Raw genomic sequence first — 16,496 nt, 5'->3', positions numbered from 1 at the left:
TACTGCAGTTCTCCCCTCCGCAGTCCAACCACATGCTTAGGTTAACTGGAGTTACAAGGTTGCCCGTAGGTCACCCTGTGAGTGAATGGTGTGAGTGCGCCCTGTGATTGGGTGGTGTCCCATCCTGGGTCGTTCCCTGCCTTATGCCTGTAGCTTCTGGGTTAGGTTCCCCTCCCCCGCCCTCCCCAACCTGGAAGAGGATAAGCAGTTACTGGAAATGGATGGATGGATTGCTATATAGGATGGCATAGCAAGTTCCACATAAAATTTCAAAAATGATTACCGAGAGTTTTTGATGGTTTGTGATATTTTATCGTGTAATAAACGTTAAAAAGGTTGTGAGGCAGAGCTCATTTAAATGAATAGGCGTTAAGGAGTCTCTGAAAACTGACATCAAGCCTGGGCAAACACTTGTACTATGGCTCAAGTGCAAGTATATTTTCATGACCAACAGGCACAACGCAGAGTAAATATTAGTACTGCTGCTTCTGCCTAAGACAAAAACTATGAAGAAACCATGTATGGAAATTCAGTTCATCACTGCTTACTGCACTATGACAAAATTGAAATACTTAAGAAATTGCACCTGTAATACGACGGCAAGAATCAGGCCGACAGAAAACCAAGACAACCTATGAATGTGAACCGGCCACAAAGGCTCCCACAGCCAATAATCATTCCAAAAATCGACTTGTGATTTTTACACAAGTCCCATATCCGCCTATAATGAAACCAGAAAAAGGATCTGATCAGAGAGGGATGTCTTTGGGTGGCTATGAAATGGAAAACAAAAAGTTCTGAAAAAGGAAGAAAAAAGTACAGAGAATGACATGACCAGCAATCCATATTGTTTATCCAGCACAAGTTACAGGGAAAACTAGTCCACCCCAAGAAAACGGGGCAAAGGGAAACTAGGCATGCAACACTTCCTGATGTTTTTTGTAATAAGCACCAAAATTAAAAACCTGCTACCCTAAAAAAGGGCTTCATTTTAATCATTATCGTATCATTTACAGCTTCATTTCTCTTGGGAAAAGCCATTTAGTTTTGCATTCAAATAGCCTTTTAAAAGTGTTTAAATAGTTTATTTTTGTAACAGATTAAAAACATTTCTCTTAAATGCACATAAATACTTAATAGGTCTGAAAGTTTTACATTATTTAGAGGAAAAGGCTTCCATAAGGAAGGTTTCAAGCTCAAAACGGTAAAATAAGAGTTTGTTGAGCGCCTTCAAACAGAATTTGCTTTTCTGGCTGTAATCCGGACCAGGATCTCGGAATACCTCTCCAACAGGGCCACGATCCCGTCGCTTTGCAGTTGCAGGGCGACAGCTTCCGTGTTCCGGGGAGTAGTCACCCTGCCTTGATCTTGACTAGACTCAGAATTAAAAGCACAGCTTAAGTCACTCCTGACTTCTGAGAAGACGTCGTCCAGGAGTAATCTCATTTGTGAGCACTGCGCAGGGCTGCCTTGGCTCAAGCACTGGACAGAAGAGCAAAGGAGATTCAGGTGATCTGATCAGTGTCCCATGACATGAATTTCATTCAAGCCTGCATTTTCAACTTACCTTCCTATACAAGCCAACAGCTGCCGTCACAGAGTGCTTCAGATCTCTCACTATCTGTTTACAGGTGTTCAGTCCACTTGGCTCATTCCTGACAACTGGAGATACAACATTGGCTGTAAGTTTCTCCTTCCTACAAATGATTCTTGGATGGAATTAGTCATGAGCATTAAATAGACACCCATGCAACTGAGCGAACACACTGATGTGAATTTGTTCATTTTACATGGAGGAAAAAAAAGTATTATGTATATTTATACAAGTTAGCAGGAAGAAGAGATTTGGTCTGTATTAATCCCAAATAGTAATTCCTCCATTTCCCAGAATCATCTAAGGCCATGACACTAAAGCTTCGGAAGGGAAGAGATTTTCTAAGCATTTTTGAATTATAGTTGTAGTGAGTGTGACTAGAAAGGCATTTATTAGGCTTTCTGCTAAAGAGCCGTCTTTAGGATGAACTGGATGACACTGGAACCCCATCCAGGGTGTTCCCCAGCCTTGTGCGCTATGCTGCCTCCGATGGGCTCCAGGCCCACCAACAAACAAAACCAGAAGACAGATGGAACAACCTAAAAGGATTTTAGGACAAATTTCTCACACCCATTTCAAAGACATTATGAATTCATGATTCTTCTGTGAATGACAGCAAAAAAGTCAAATCAAAAAAAGGTGTCATATTTAGCATGATACCTGAGCTGGATATAGTGCTCTCCTTTGGCAGAGCCAAAGTAGGCATAGCATCTCCAGGGGAAGAGGTATGGGAGTATGAATGCAGGTTTGATTTCACCTCTACTGTTCCCTCTCTTTCCAGGTGTGCTGAAGAGGGATCAGACAGAAGCATGCTAGCCCCCAGGCACGAGGCATTTGCACCACAGCTCCAAGTCCCTCCAGGCTGGACCTTTGGGCTATGAGATATGGAGGAACTCTTTGTGCTGCATTCATGCCTCGCTCCATCCTGCTGCGCCTCACTGCCGCTCTCGTCCCCAGGCAGAGCGAAGCCGGATCGTTGGGTCACAGTGACTCTCTTGCGGGTCAGGCTGCCTAGGGGAGAAGGCACTCTGCACACAGGACTGGAAGGGCGAGATCCTGCCCTTGACACGTGACGACACAGAGGCGTAATTTTGTCAGTGGAAGCTGGAGGCTTGCGTGGCGTTGAAACAGGCAGACACTCCTTGTGCTCTTTTGATGCATTTAGAATAGGGGTGGATCTTGCTCTTTGACTGATCAGTTTATCAGGTTTTTTCACTTGGGGCCTGACAAGCTCATACTCAGAACTGTTGTGTAGAACTTTGGCGTGGGGACTAGTGCCGGGACCCATGGAATACCATTGGGCAGATCTGGAAATGTCATCACTGGACCCTGGTGGAGATCGTCTTTGGCCTGGAGACATCAGGTGGTCCTTAGGTTTATCTTTGATGCCTTAAAAACCAGAGAAAACCAGTCAATACTACACAACCAGATGCAGAAGACAAGAGTTTTACAAATTAAATTACAGCCAACAAGCAGCTGCTAACTTGCAACATGGCAGATACAGGAAACTGGGCTGGCTAGACCTTTGTGTTGACCACCAACTCCTGATGTTAGAAATAAAGATGGTGTCAGAGAAAGCCAAGACTGGGAAGGTGTTCACAGAGAGTAGTACTGTACTGCGATAATGAGTTGCCTCAGACTTCCAAAGTTTGGTGGTTTGAATCCATATTCTGAGCAGAAACACGAGTCTGCATGATTTCTTCCGTTTAATTATCCATGCCAATTTTGAATTCACATACCAGTATATTTGCGTCCAGGTTTTACAGATCTGAATTGTTGGAGGATGTTCTCTGAAATCTGCTAAGATGACAGAAAGCAGAGGATAAAGCCTTTAAAAAAAACTTGCTGACCCCCCATCTAACCATACATGCCGTTCAATGCAATAATTTAAGACGAGAACATTTGTGTAGTTTAATGTCATCTTCAGCGCCTGTGGCTTTCGTAATTTAAAATTTGTGTGATGTGCTATACCTTAGTGTTGGTGCAGTTGGCTGACATGCTGTTAGAATCAGCATGACGAGAGGCTGTCTCCCATCTGAGAAAGCAGAAATTGTGCATGATTAGTCTTGAGATGGGTGAGAAATTGGCGGTGGCATTCGATAAAAATCGCCACCAAAAACACGGGCACTAAAGCTGACAAATAATCCATCTGCATAAACAGGTCCTGGGAAACACCACATCTTAGAAGAGGCGGCCTCAGATGTCTACTATGCAAGGACGTCAAACAAACTAAGGAAATAAGACCTGATGTGTGAAAAACTGACCTACTGGAGTCTTTACACCAACTAGGGGTGACTGACATGGGAACTGCGGGGGAACTGGGAGAGCCATGGGGACTGTGCATCTTTGACGGCCACTGCCTTTCTGGCAGGTTTGGGTCAAAGGGACCTGCAGAGGGCAACACCTCTGAGATGGTCATTCGGGGACTATAAGAAGCCTACCGAGATGAGGAAGAGAGATAGTTTGTAGTTTTCATAATGCCTTCCCATTGACAGGCCTGCATGTTACCACACTAGGAACTCCCTGAGAGATACTTCTCAGCTCCTCCTTGAAGGAACACATGAAGCTTGAGGAACCTGTAGAGAAAAGGAAAACCTTTTGGAACCACTAACTGTAGCACAGTTTCAAAATTTTGGTAACGATTCTTGCTGGGGCACAGAGTACAATACTATCACTTATGCATTAACCACAAATTAAGTCTTAGGTTACATACTGATCTCATGTACAATCATCATTAATGAATCATAATGGGGGCGGCATGGTGGTGCAGTGGTTAGCACTGCTGCCTCACACCTCTGGGACTCGGGTTCGAGTCTCCACAATGGCTCCATGCGTGTGCAGTTTGTATGTTCTCCCCATGTCGTTATGGGGTTTCCTCCGGGTACTCCGGTTTCCCCCCACAGTCCAAAAACATGCTGAGGCTGATTGGACTTGCTAAATTGCCCATAGGTGTGCATGTGTGAGTGACTGGTGTGTGAGTGTGCCCTGCGATGGGCTGGCCCCCCATCCTGGGTTGTTCCCTGTCTCGTGCCCATTGCTTCCGGGATAGGCTCCATACCCCCCGTGACCCAGTAGGATAAGCGGTTTGGAAAACGGATGGATGAATCATAATGCTTGTTTTATCTGAAGCAGCCACTATATCTGTTAATTCTGTAAATCATCATTAATGAATCATAATGGGGGCGGCAACTATTTGTTCATGATTTGTAGTAACAGTTATTCCTAATTATTTTCTACCATGTCAAGTAAAGTCAAGTAAAATCCATCCATCCATTTTCCAAACCGCTTATCCTACTGGGTCGCGGGGGGTCAAAGGGGATGAGGCAGGGAACAACCCAGGATGGGGGGGCAGCCCATCGCAGGGCACACTCACACACCATTCACTCACACATGCACACCTACGGGCAATTTAGCAAGTCCAATCAGCCACGGCATGTTTTTGGACTGTGGGGGGGAAACCGGAGTACCCGGAGGAAACCCCACGATGACATGGGGAGAACATGCAAACTCCACACACATGTGACCCAGGCAGAGACTCGAACCCGGGTCCCAGAGGTGTGAGGCAACAGTGCTAACCACTATATATATATATATATAATATAACACACATATATACACACACACACACACACACACACACTTGTCACTTAAGTACTTGAAGATATCTTATTTGCAGCATCACAAAAACGTGAGGCAGTGCCGTCTCACCAACAAAGGCCCGGTCCAGGTCGGAGGCCTGGTTCTCAGCTATACCAGAACCACAGACACTGCTGAGACTGAGGTCAACTCCGCTCTCCTTCCAGTGAAGCAGTGGGACGTCATGCAGACTCCTAAAGTCAAGCTCTGTCGTCAGAAAAGTAAACCACATGGACCTCTTCACAGTTAACATGAATTGGTTTGAGGCGTCCTGGGCTGATGTATTACAGGAACACCGAAGCACTGGGTCCAGACAGAACTCTGCTCCTTCAAGTTCATATTAGCACAATGAGAACATAAGAACCAGATCATGACTGCCTAGGAACCATAAGAGAATAAATAAATTTTGGTCTTTTGCTTACTCCTCTTCACTTTGCAAAAATGAGCCATTAGTAGGACGAAAACTGTGGTCACTCATCTCAGGTGGGACAGTCTGCAATGACCAGGTCTCCAGATCACATGGCAGCAAAAGGAGGTCCGTCCCGGGGAGGCTTTGCTCTGACCCAGCCTTTGTCATCTGTGACACAGAAAAGAGAGAGAAAGTGAGGAAGAAAAAGTGAACCATGGAAAAAAAGTGCAAAAAGCAGATTCTCCTCTTCTACAGTAATTGATAATCCAGTGGCCCAACCAGAAACAATAAATGTATTTTTTTTGTACTCACAGTAAGTGATGTAATGGAAAGTAGCCCTACTACACTATGTACGTCAATAGCTTTCACTAATATATGAACATCTGCCTAAAAGTGATTAGCAAAAAATTTACAATAGCTTTAATAAAAGCGAGTTACAGGAATCTGATTCTCACCAGTACTGTATGTGATCTTCCAATAATGAGCCAGCAGCCCAAGTTGCTTTACCTGCTTATCTGGACAGGCCAGACGTAGATAATCTTCCAGCTCCCCTTCATAAAGGGGCTGCTTATGGTGCCTGAAGGGGTCACCCTCGCTGGCTGCATCCTTCCCCCCCGGGCTGGGAGTGAGGGGGCTCCGTAAGCTCTGAGTCTCCAGGGCCAGGAGAACGGCCTCCGGATTGGAATTTTCAGCCCACCGGGCACGCGGCTGGTATGAGCCCCCCATCTGCTCTTTGCCAGGGTTGGCGACAGAACATAGGGCCTGGGGAGACTTTCAATAAGGGCGGGGGCAAGTTATCGATAAGATTACCTTTAAAGACATGAACAACAGCAGAAAAAAAGTGAGGTTTACCATGTTCGTTCTGAGTTTGTGAATGACCTACCAGTGTCCTGGCCAACATGGGCCCACCATTTTTCTGCAGAGGGGTCAGGGTCACTGATGGGGGGTGGGGGGGGGTTCCATGTGGAGAATAAGCAGGGTGTGTTCTTGATTTGTATGGAGGTTTGCAGAACATGGTCACTGTAGTACATTTTTTTTTTTAAATCACATAAAACCTTTGAACAAACAAAAATCGAACCAAGCAGATTACAGCAATGCAAGTCTATCACCAAGACAATGGTTAAAATGTTAATACATGTTAAAGCTGGTTAACTGGAGAAAGATATTCTGGAGATATTACCAAGACTGAAATACTAATTTGCTTCTTATCAGCTTACAAACTAAAACTTAATCCAACCCAGTTAAAGAATAAAATTATCCTAAACCCCTGCAAGGAACAAGAGGTTGAAAAATGGAAGGAAAACAATCACTCCTATAATTCTGGTGGTTTTATTTGTCCTCATGCTTACCTTCATCGTGAGCGGAGTAGGTGAGGATGTTCTCACAGTGCTCCTCCTGGTTCGGCCTCTTAATCACTTTAGATGGAGTCAGCGGTCCGCGTACATCTTCACAAGTCTGCTTTCTAGGGCCGTTGTATGAATTACGTGCAGCCATCACATTCCATTATGCGGCTAGAACTACAAATCACATTAGGCTTAAGTGGAATAAAGTAACAAGGGTCAAGCTGAACCTGGCAGGGAGCTGGCTGATGGTGGTTCCGGAGGAGCTACAAGACAAAGTTCTCCGTCTGATATCAGCCAGGTTCTTCCTCATGGCCTTTGTCATTTTGGAAGCAAGCCTCCAGACAAACACACAGCTGTGAGTGCAGGAATGTGCATGTGAGAGAATACCGTCTTGAAATGCAATTTCCTGACAAACAGGTCATTAAAATGAAACTGATATCACTCACGGATTCCAGGATACAGACACAATCCCTTATTCCGCAGAGGGATGTTGTTAATCACTATGTAACAATCACCCCTTTTGGTTCTCAGGGTTTACTTTCACGAGATAGAAAGTTTGGCTGCAGTATATCAATATAATTGATTTACCTCTATAGCTTAAAACTAGTTTACGTTATAGTTTGTGTAGCTTAATTTCCCTGGTCACCCTGAATTGGATAAATGGGTAGCAGAGCAAAAATTTGTACATATTAGGACGTTCTAGGCAATTACTCCATTATACACCACTCAGAGACCCAAAGCAGCACCAAGCGAACTTGCCTGTCTCCAGATACAGTAATAAGGTACCGGCAGTCATGGCTGAATCTCATTCCTGTCACGGAATCTGTGGATACACCAGGAATAGCACAGAAGGATTCAGCTACAACATTACAGGAGCAACGCGGGCCGGCTAACGCATACCTGAATGTCCAAAGAGAGTCTCCACACAGTCACCGGATGAGTAGTCGAAGATGCAGATGGTACCGTTTGAGCAGCTGGTAGCGAGGAAAGTACCAGAAACATCTGTCTGCATCTGCACACACACAAATGCAGAAGGGGACCAAATCATGGGCCAAATTAAAGTGAGACAAGGTCTGAAACAAGTCAAATACAGAGAACATCACAGTAGGAAAAAAAAGCCCTTTCACTTATTTATTAATGAGTGTAATAAATATTATGGGATGGATGATAAAAAGTACATCATCATGAATAACGCTCGCACATTCATTTTTGCCGTTCACAGCACCAACTAGTTTCGTGGAGTTGAGGCTTAGCTTTTGACCAAATATGGGCAGTTCTTGCAGTTCGCTTACTTTAAGAAAGGTGACGTCACTCAGAGGGCTTTTGATATTCTTCGTCATCTTTCCACTCTTCAGGCTGTAAACCCTGTTTCAGGAACAACAAACTATGGCACTCAGACCTCTTACGCTGGCATTAAGATAACCGTGGTAACGGGCCAGGGAACACAACCTGATATTCTGATCCTGACAGGCGACGACAGAGTGACGCGACGCAGCATCCAGGCTCATATCGTTCACCGTAGTTTTCGTCGCTATGCGACTCGAGCAAGAGAGCTGCCCCTTCAAAGGGTTAACAGGCAGATTACTATAATCTAATGTGGATTATTATGACAGGAAAAAATAAAATTTAAAAAAATCTTACACCTCACAGCTTGGAACACAATCATTAATGTCCGCTAGCATGCCTGGCCATACCAAACAATGTTCTTTCCCCAAGAGAAAGTCATTTTCTAAATGAATCTCTCTCTCTCTCTCTCTCTCTACTAGTAAGCATTTCCTGATCCATTTTCATATTACAACATAATAGAATACTAAGACAAGCCACTTATTTTAAAAGTATAGTTATCAAAAATTCCCAGCAGTCAGTTCATTACATGTCACCTCGTTCCCACGTGTAGACAGACACCTGCCTTTTCAGCTGTGTATAGATAAACATTTCCGTCGCCTTCACAGCTCAGCAAGCCGGCGTTAGGAAAAGCACCTGCAAAACACACACGATGGGACATGCAGACAAGGGTCATCATTAACAAAAAAGGTTTCAGTAAGCTGAAATAAGAGATGAAAATGATTCCACCAAAAGCACACCGCATATGGCTCAGCAATACCTCATTGCATGTATGATTTTAAAAAGCCATACATTAAAATAACTACATTAATTGAACTGAGGGTGAAATTTAACAGATGCGTGGAATGGCTGGGGTGTCCCTGAGGATAGTTTTGGGAATTGAAGAAGTGTTCAGCTAGCCGTCCAGCAAGATTTCAATAAGAATTTCTTCTCTAAAAGAGAACTACACGCTACTCTTAATTTATACATGTTCTAATGTTAAATTGTGTTTTGTCCCAAGCAAATATATACTTAATACCCAGAAAACAGCTTAACACGTTTGCTTTGACGGGCTGAGACTTAAGCACAGTACCGTATGTATCAGTAAACACACACAACACTGAAAATTAAAACTAGATTTCAAAAGAAAAATATTAACAAAAAAAAAAACAAATCTTTAAATAAAATTGAGTTTCCATGTGGGCACCATGGTGGTGCAGTGGTTAGCACTGTTGCCTCACACCTCTGGGACCCAGGTTCTAGTCTCCACCTGGGTTACATGTATGTGGAGTTTGCATGTTCTCCCCATGTCGTCGTGGGGTTTCCTCAGGGTACTCCGGTTTCTCCCCCACAGTCCAATGACATTCTGAGGTTAATTGGAGCTACTCCAATTGCCCATAGGAGTGCATGTGTGAGTAAATGGTGTGCGAGTGTGCCCTGTGATGGGCTCCGGACCCCCCGCGACCCACTAGGATAAGCGGTTTGGAAAATGGATGGATGGATGGGAGTTCCCATGTGGTAATTTATCTTTGTGGGGACTCTCCATTCATTTCTATGTGGAAAACATACTTGGCAACCTTAACCCGTACCGAGCCCTAACCACGAGTAACCAAAAAAAATACAATACTCTTAGCTTTTTTACTTTTTTGATTGCATTCACAGATCTTGACTTGAAGAATGGGCCCCATAATATCAATGAGACAGGTTTTTATTACATTGTGGGGGACATTTGGTCCAATGTAACATAAATCTAATCCACAAACACACACACACACACACACACACACACGGAGTAAGCAGCCCCACTGACCTGTGAACTTAATGGCGATAATGGAGGCAGAGTGGCCGCACACCGTCTGCTCATGACTATAACCCTTCTCCCTGTTGAAAATGTGAATGCAGCCATCGCGGCCTGCTGAAGCCAACAGATCCAGGCCTGCAGGATTAGAGACATAAAATATTAATGCTTCTTTCATACAATCCACAAAGCTAATCAGTCACAAGTACTCCGCTTGAAATCGTTATCCGCCTGTGATATGTTACTATGCTTTCCTAAACTGCCCTTGCACAACATCAAATGGGCATCTGGTTCTTGAAATCACAAAATACGCAGAAAATCAGAATTTTAGTTAACCTACAGTAGAAGGAGATTCGTCAAGCAGTATTTAAAAAAATAACAGCTCCCAGCAAAACAGTCATGTACAACGAAAAGTTGGATTGCAAAGTGTAGTGGAGATGGTACTAGGCAAGCAGGAATACGTTTATAGACAGGGAAGCCGCTTCAAACTGACCCATGAGAGCGGGAGAAAACTCCAGACACAGAACTTCAGAGTCATGAGCCTTTATGTGCAACAACTCGTGTAGGAACTGCAAGCAGAAGACACTGGAGGCAGAAGGGAAAACATTCGCTCTCTTCCTCATAGTCTAGTCCTCATGTAAACATTCCTCCACATAAACCTTTCACGTTTCTAAAGAGACTATTAACAGTGTATTCTAGAGGGTACGAGACGATTCAACAGAAATGAGTTTTTAAATGCTTATGGATCTCCGAGGCCAAGTATGACGTCACCCGTCATACTCTGCCAGCGAAACGGACCATTTGAAGGATGTCACTACTTTAGAAATGTCTCTCTAATGCTTACTTCACACATCTTAATAAAAAGTGCGCTTCTCACCGTAGGGAGCCACTCCAGTCTCCAGCAGCCAGATGCAGACCATCTGGGCTGACACTCATCACTCTAATCCCTGGTTTCACATGAGAGCTCCTGGCCTCTCTGGGTTCACCCATAATCCATTGCTGCTCCGTATCCTTCTTCAGCCACACTACCTGCCTGGGGTCCTGCAGTGGCATGCGGCGTGCAAGTGAGGCAGGCAGTGTCGGCAACCCAAACCAGCAAATCAATGCAACACATACATTCCAGCCAGTGTTTCCACTACAGCAATTACTGGGGTCTCCAGGCCAGAGGCGGATAGTGCCGTCAGAGGAGCAGGTGATGAAGGATCCCACGGTCAGACATGGTTCAGCCTGCTCCTCCATATCAGGGTACATCTAGGATGCCATCAGACATGGTCATTTGTAACTCAAACCCCCCAAAAAAAACAAAAAAAAAAAACACATTTATTCACCAAAACAACTTCAACCCTATAAAAAGTAGAGGACTAGAATCATTCTAACTTGCGTAGCTACTCAAGACTAACAAAAAGCATAAAAATTTCCAATTGTTCAACAAAACTTTAATAGCTGAATACAAGAAGCTTTAGAAGCCATATGTTAGGGGAGGATTAGTCATTATCAAATGTTACTCTGCAAGTATAAAATTACATGCACCTCTACACTCCAGACACCGTTACTATGGGAGTGGGCGGAGTAGACCACCTCCACATTTCTGATGTCACGAACGTCCCACACATACACGCTGTGGTTACTGTACACACACGTCAGATATCTTGCCAGAGGATCAAAGGCCAGGGCAAGAGTATCAGGATGACCTGCCACCTGATCATCAGCAAGGAGGTCTCTGAAAGGTGAAGTAAAAAAAACTAAGATAAAATTTACCATCAGAAGAACGTTTCCCAAAATTTCACTTTTGAAAGAGATAAATAATAATTTAGGTTTATTTGCAATTCGTACAAGCACCAGTACAGGTCTTCACATATCACACCTAGGTGTCCTGTGGCCGGTCAGAGCGAAAATTAATAATCCATTTTTCCAGCACTTCTGGAGTAGCAACTGGGTTTAAGGGCCTTTCTCAAGGGCCCATCAGTGAAATTATTCTGCTAGCTATGCGACTGAAACCAACAACATTCACCACAAAGGCAGAGATTACTAATCTGCAGATCCAAACACCATCCATGCATGTGTAACTTAAAAGTAAAGTAACTAAGTTACACAACAGTAGCTGTACCCACCCTGCTTCAGCAGCGTTCGTAATGTCCATGCAGGGATTCTGAGGATGGGGCAAGGTGGTAATGTAACAAAGGTCTGAGGGCTTAAATACTCGTACAGTAGCATCGGCACAGCCACAGAAGACATAATCTTCGCTGACGGACAAACAGTGTGCTGGGGCCGTCTGCAAAGGAAGGGAACGAGGATGGGGCTAGTTCATTCTTTTAAGCACCAAGCAGTCAGGGACAGTCTGTAGCTAATATTAAAAGAATGTTAGGCGAATATCTTCAGGTCTGACCTTCAGATCAACCCAGGCTTCCAGCAACCTCCTGCTATTAAACCGGCAGAGCAGACCTTGGATGGTGACACAGTAAGTGCTTCCGGCCATGTGGCCCCGCCCACACGCTAAACCACAAAAGGTACTATTCCACTGTTCCCCCAGCAAAGCTGACCGGCCAGTCAGAGGCACCGTGCTGTTCACCTAAAGGAAGAGGGTAAAAAATAAAAAAATACACATTTTAAAAACCTTGTCAAATAGTCAATTACTACTACAATAAGTATGAAGATCTTCTGCTTCTTCGAGATCGGTCTCTCTCACCTGTCGATTTCTGGAGATGTCCAGATACCAGAACTTAATCATTCGGTTTCCCGCTGTGACAAAATAGCTGCTGTCCTCCGAGAATGACATAGTCAGCACTTTGCCGGACACCTTGTTCGAGGCTATTACAACTCCCTTCTGTATTGCAGAAAGGTAAAATCGAAGACCCGACGCAATTTAAATATCCAAGTATCTGGAATTTATAGCTGTCAGGCAAACACTTTCCTTCTAACATGAAGGGGTAGGGTAGTAGTAATGGCCAAATGAAACCTCATGAACCACTTGCTGTATTTTGTTGACCACACTAGATGGCATTCTTGGTTTGCTTTGGGGCATATTTTGAACCCTTTTTTTGAATAGACAGCCCCATCTAGTGGGGTCAGAAGACATTGCAAATGGTTCATGAAGCTTCATTTAGCCATCACTAGGGGGTAAGCAGATAAAGTGCATATTATATTATAATATATAATATACAAAATGTATGATTTCAAAGGAAAAGAACTGTTTGCATACCGTATGCAACTGTTCACATAAATACCGTTAACGCCACTGATAGCTACTCTAGACTTGATCTCGTTCATTCTCACCCTCCATTCCCATACGCTGACAGCCATGTCCTGCTGGCAGCCCACTGACACAACATAGTCCCCGCTGCTATCGAATGCCACACAGGCAACTCCATACTGATGGCACTGCACCTCTGCCAGCTCCATCCCCTTGGACACGTCCCATACTCGCACGCAGGGCTTGTGACCATGCTGTTTGAAGGGGGACCATAACATGAAAGACAAGGATGAGAAAGCTGGGAAAATAATCGGGGGGGGGGAACCCTAGGAAAAGCTATGAAAATGCATTGGCAGAAGGATAACCTTACAAATGACAAAGATACAAAACCAACAAGTCTGTTGATAAATCGTACTTTCGAAACCAATGACACTACTGCACAATGTCTACTTTATATTTATGCTTAAACCTACGATATTTTCATTCTAAAATAATGACCACCTGGACACCTTGTGTCAACTATTAAATGCCAGTTCCTCTTATCAGCGCATGCATCACCACATGTTTTTTGGCTAAGCAGAATAGACAACGGGTTGAACATGTAGATGGATGATGAGGGAGCTGGTTTCTGTCGTAGTACCAATTACGCAACTTAACCTTACACAAAGAGGGACTCCTCTGAAATGCCCATATGCTTCCCAATACTTACTTCACCAGTAACCAAGTATTTCCCATCTCGTGAGAAGGCCAAGGCAGTGAAAGCTTTCCTGAAATTAAACAAAAGAAAACAATGTGACAGCAGGTCAAGTGTAGCAATTCAGAAAACTTCATATAATTTTAAAAGTCATTCATGTACAAACGCCCCAGTGAAACTCAGCTTGACGCCCATACATTGATCACCACACTGACGATAATACAACGGTATAGAACACCCATAAGACTGGCTGATGTCTATTTCAGTATGTTGGAAATTAAAATAAAGCAAAAGCTCACCTGGAAGAGTTCACTATGTGACTCTGTGTTCTCTCTTTGGGATGCAGGATGACAACTACACACCTGTGTACAATATACAAGGTGACGACAACGAACTGCATGAAGTGTGGATACACTGAGGAGTAATGATTGGGTCAGGTTACATTTGAAATGGAATGTGTTACAGATTACTTAACAGTTATGTCATTTATTACATTTGAACAAAGGCATCACTTTGGGTTGGGCATTGGGGAGGTTGAGGTCTCCACCCAATTAAGGGGGTCTACAGGGTTGTATTGGTTGGTTTTGATGATTATTGGGGGGTTACACCCATGCATATGATTACTTTTGTAATAACTGTTAAACTGGGAAATAAGGCTGAAAGGTCTCAACAGCTTTGCTGACCCATGTGTCTGAAATTTCCCAAACAGGATCGCTGAAAAGATGCAAAGCAAATAAAATGAATGTTATATTCTACATAACCTTTTCACTGAAAAGAATATATAATCAATTATAACCCCTTTGTAATCACCAACATTTGGTAACTAACTCAATTACCCATTTTTTTCTGCTGAATGAAGTTTCATGAACCACTTGCTGTCTTTTCTGACACCATTAGATGATGCTGCCTGTAGAAAATAGGGCACACAGCATGCCCTAAAGCAAGCCAAGAGCACCATCTAGTGGTGTCAGACAAATACAGCAAATGGTTCATGAGGCTTTAGTTGGCCATTACTAGTTTATTCTCAGTAACTAACGGATTTAAATTACATTCATTTTGGAATTCCAATACGCAACGCAGTTACAGGTAATTAGTTACTTTCCAACACTGGATTTCTCCTGGTGTCAGCTATCAGACAGGGAGATGTTGCTGTGCTCATAGCAGGAATGGTCATGGCCACGTTCCAGACGGCAGAATCCGCATCAGACAGGCGGCAGATTACCCGGCGGGATAGGCCACCACTCCGGCGTGGGGGTCACAGGCCAGGCCACTATCGCTGAAAGTCGTGATGCCATGCACCGTCTCTAAAACCACCTGCAACCAGAGAGGGATCATTAAAATTATATCCTAGCACCCTGATACCTGCTAGGGAAGTCCAACACAAAAGTGATCGCTGGATGAACACTTTCCAAATTTAGGCGTAAAAACCTGCAGTTCTAGTCCCCTGGAGACAATGTACCGGACGTTACGAAGTAAATACGTTGTCGTAAATTAAGATTAAAGGAGCTCTTGTGGTAATTTTTGTATACCATCTTACGTGCACTTCACCTGATTCGCGGATTTTAGGGCATCAGACAATATAATTTTCTCACCTCGTTCTGGGGATTGCGGCACGGATTACTTCGTTGACTTTTCCTCCGGAGATTCACCGATTGGGATAATTTTCCATGCAGCAATTTCTTAACTCGCGATCGAAAGGAATCTTTCTTTCCTTCTCCATCGGAACAAAACTCCCTCAGAAAGGCTTTCGGCGTCGGACGGCTAAAATTCTTCTCATATTCGCTCATATTTATTAAATCAGCTTCACTATGCAACTCGATTGTGAGTTTAAATACCCCTGATTAAAAGCACCGTCTGTTTTTCTTTCTTTAACTCAGACTGGACCGAATCTTGACACAGAACACATGCCAGTTTGCTTATGTAACCCCCTTAATTGACGCCATCATCCTCATGAGCACCGTCATCTTATTTCTACGTTCCCCTAAATCTCCTGAAAGGAAAAATCAGCGGACAAAAAAATACCAATTCAAGTGATTTTGTTGTACACCTCCGCTTTATTTATTATTACATTCATTTAAGTTTAACTTCACATGGTTGTCAGCTTGTCAACTGGCCTGCGTGAGATTATCAATATGACCAAACCTGCACACACAGGCACACGCATTGATTTGTATGTAATTAACAGTTTATTACCTTTTAAATAGTTTGTAGGGCTTGCAAACTACCACAGAGCTTTTGATGTAGTAAATTTTAGGTTTATAATGGAATAATATACATTTGCCGTAAGACTTCTTGCATGAGTGTCACACCAGATGCGTGAGAGCTGGCAACCCTGACTTTAAATAGATAAGGTTCCTTAATTCGTGCATTTCATCACTGTAAGTTTTAGTATTGGACTACGTGCGGTTAACAGTTGTTGACCGGGCGGTGATTAGTTGGGTGGGCAGACGGGACGTATAACGCTCCCGGGTCGCATCGGTTTTAATTCTGTGCGGTCCGATTTCCGCGA

At 43.7% G+C, this 16,496-nt stretch overlaps 1 protein-coding gene across 7 annotated transcripts; it reads right to left on the bottom strand.

Annotated features, from left to right (window-relative positions):
* Window positions 1-1,063: 1,063 nt before the first annotated feature.
* On the bottom strand, window positions 1,064-15,987 carry LOC125713491 (mitogen-activated protein kinase-binding protein 1-like). Of its 7 annotated transcripts, XM_048984675.1 has the most exons (31): window positions 15,580-15,987; window positions 15,210-15,301; window positions 14,287-14,349; window positions 14,003-14,060; window positions 13,377-13,547; window positions 12,790-12,927; window positions 12,490-12,672; window positions 12,215-12,375; window positions 11,634-11,823; window positions 11,220-11,354; window positions 10,981-11,144; window positions 10,597-10,688; window positions 10,116-10,241; window positions 8,892-8,962; window positions 8,432-8,541; window positions 8,275-8,347; window positions 7,883-7,994; window positions 7,742-7,805; window positions 7,210-7,335; window positions 6,989-7,110; window positions 6,523-6,659; window positions 6,147-6,410; window positions 5,653-5,807; window positions 5,303-5,424; window positions 4,082-4,170; window positions 3,859-3,983; window positions 3,566-3,629; window positions 3,334-3,394; window positions 2,255-2,983; window positions 1,568-1,662; window positions 1,064-1,482 (listed from the first exon to the last, which is right to left on the bottom strand). In XM_048984675.1, exons 1-31 carry the CDS (start codon window positions 15,772-15,774, stop codon window positions 1,231-1,233), a joined length of 4,539 nt encoding a protein of 1,512 aa, XP_048840632.1. In that variant the 5' UTR covers window positions 15,775-15,987; the 3' UTR covers window positions 1,064-1,230. The 7 variants fall into 7 exon arrangements, with proteins under 7 accessions (XP_048840632.1, XP_048840628.1, XP_048840630.1 ...); XM_048984671.1 differs by having other exon boundaries at window positions 10,981-11,354; XM_048984673.1 differs by having other exon boundaries at window positions 3,334-3,391; window positions 10,981-11,354.
* Between the last annotated feature and the right edge of the window lie 509 nt (window positions 15,988-16,496).

This window comes from Brienomyrus brachyistius, chromosome 18 (genome assembly GCF_023856365.1).
Source record: "Brienomyrus brachyistius isolate T26 chromosome 18, BBRACH_0.4, whole genome shotgun sequence".
Classification (NCBI taxonomy): Eukaryota; Metazoa; Chordata; class Actinopteri; order Osteoglossiformes; family Mormyridae; genus Brienomyrus; species Brienomyrus brachyistius.
Note: the sequence above shows the minus strand (reverse complement) of the source record. Positions and strands in the feature narration are given on the sequence as shown.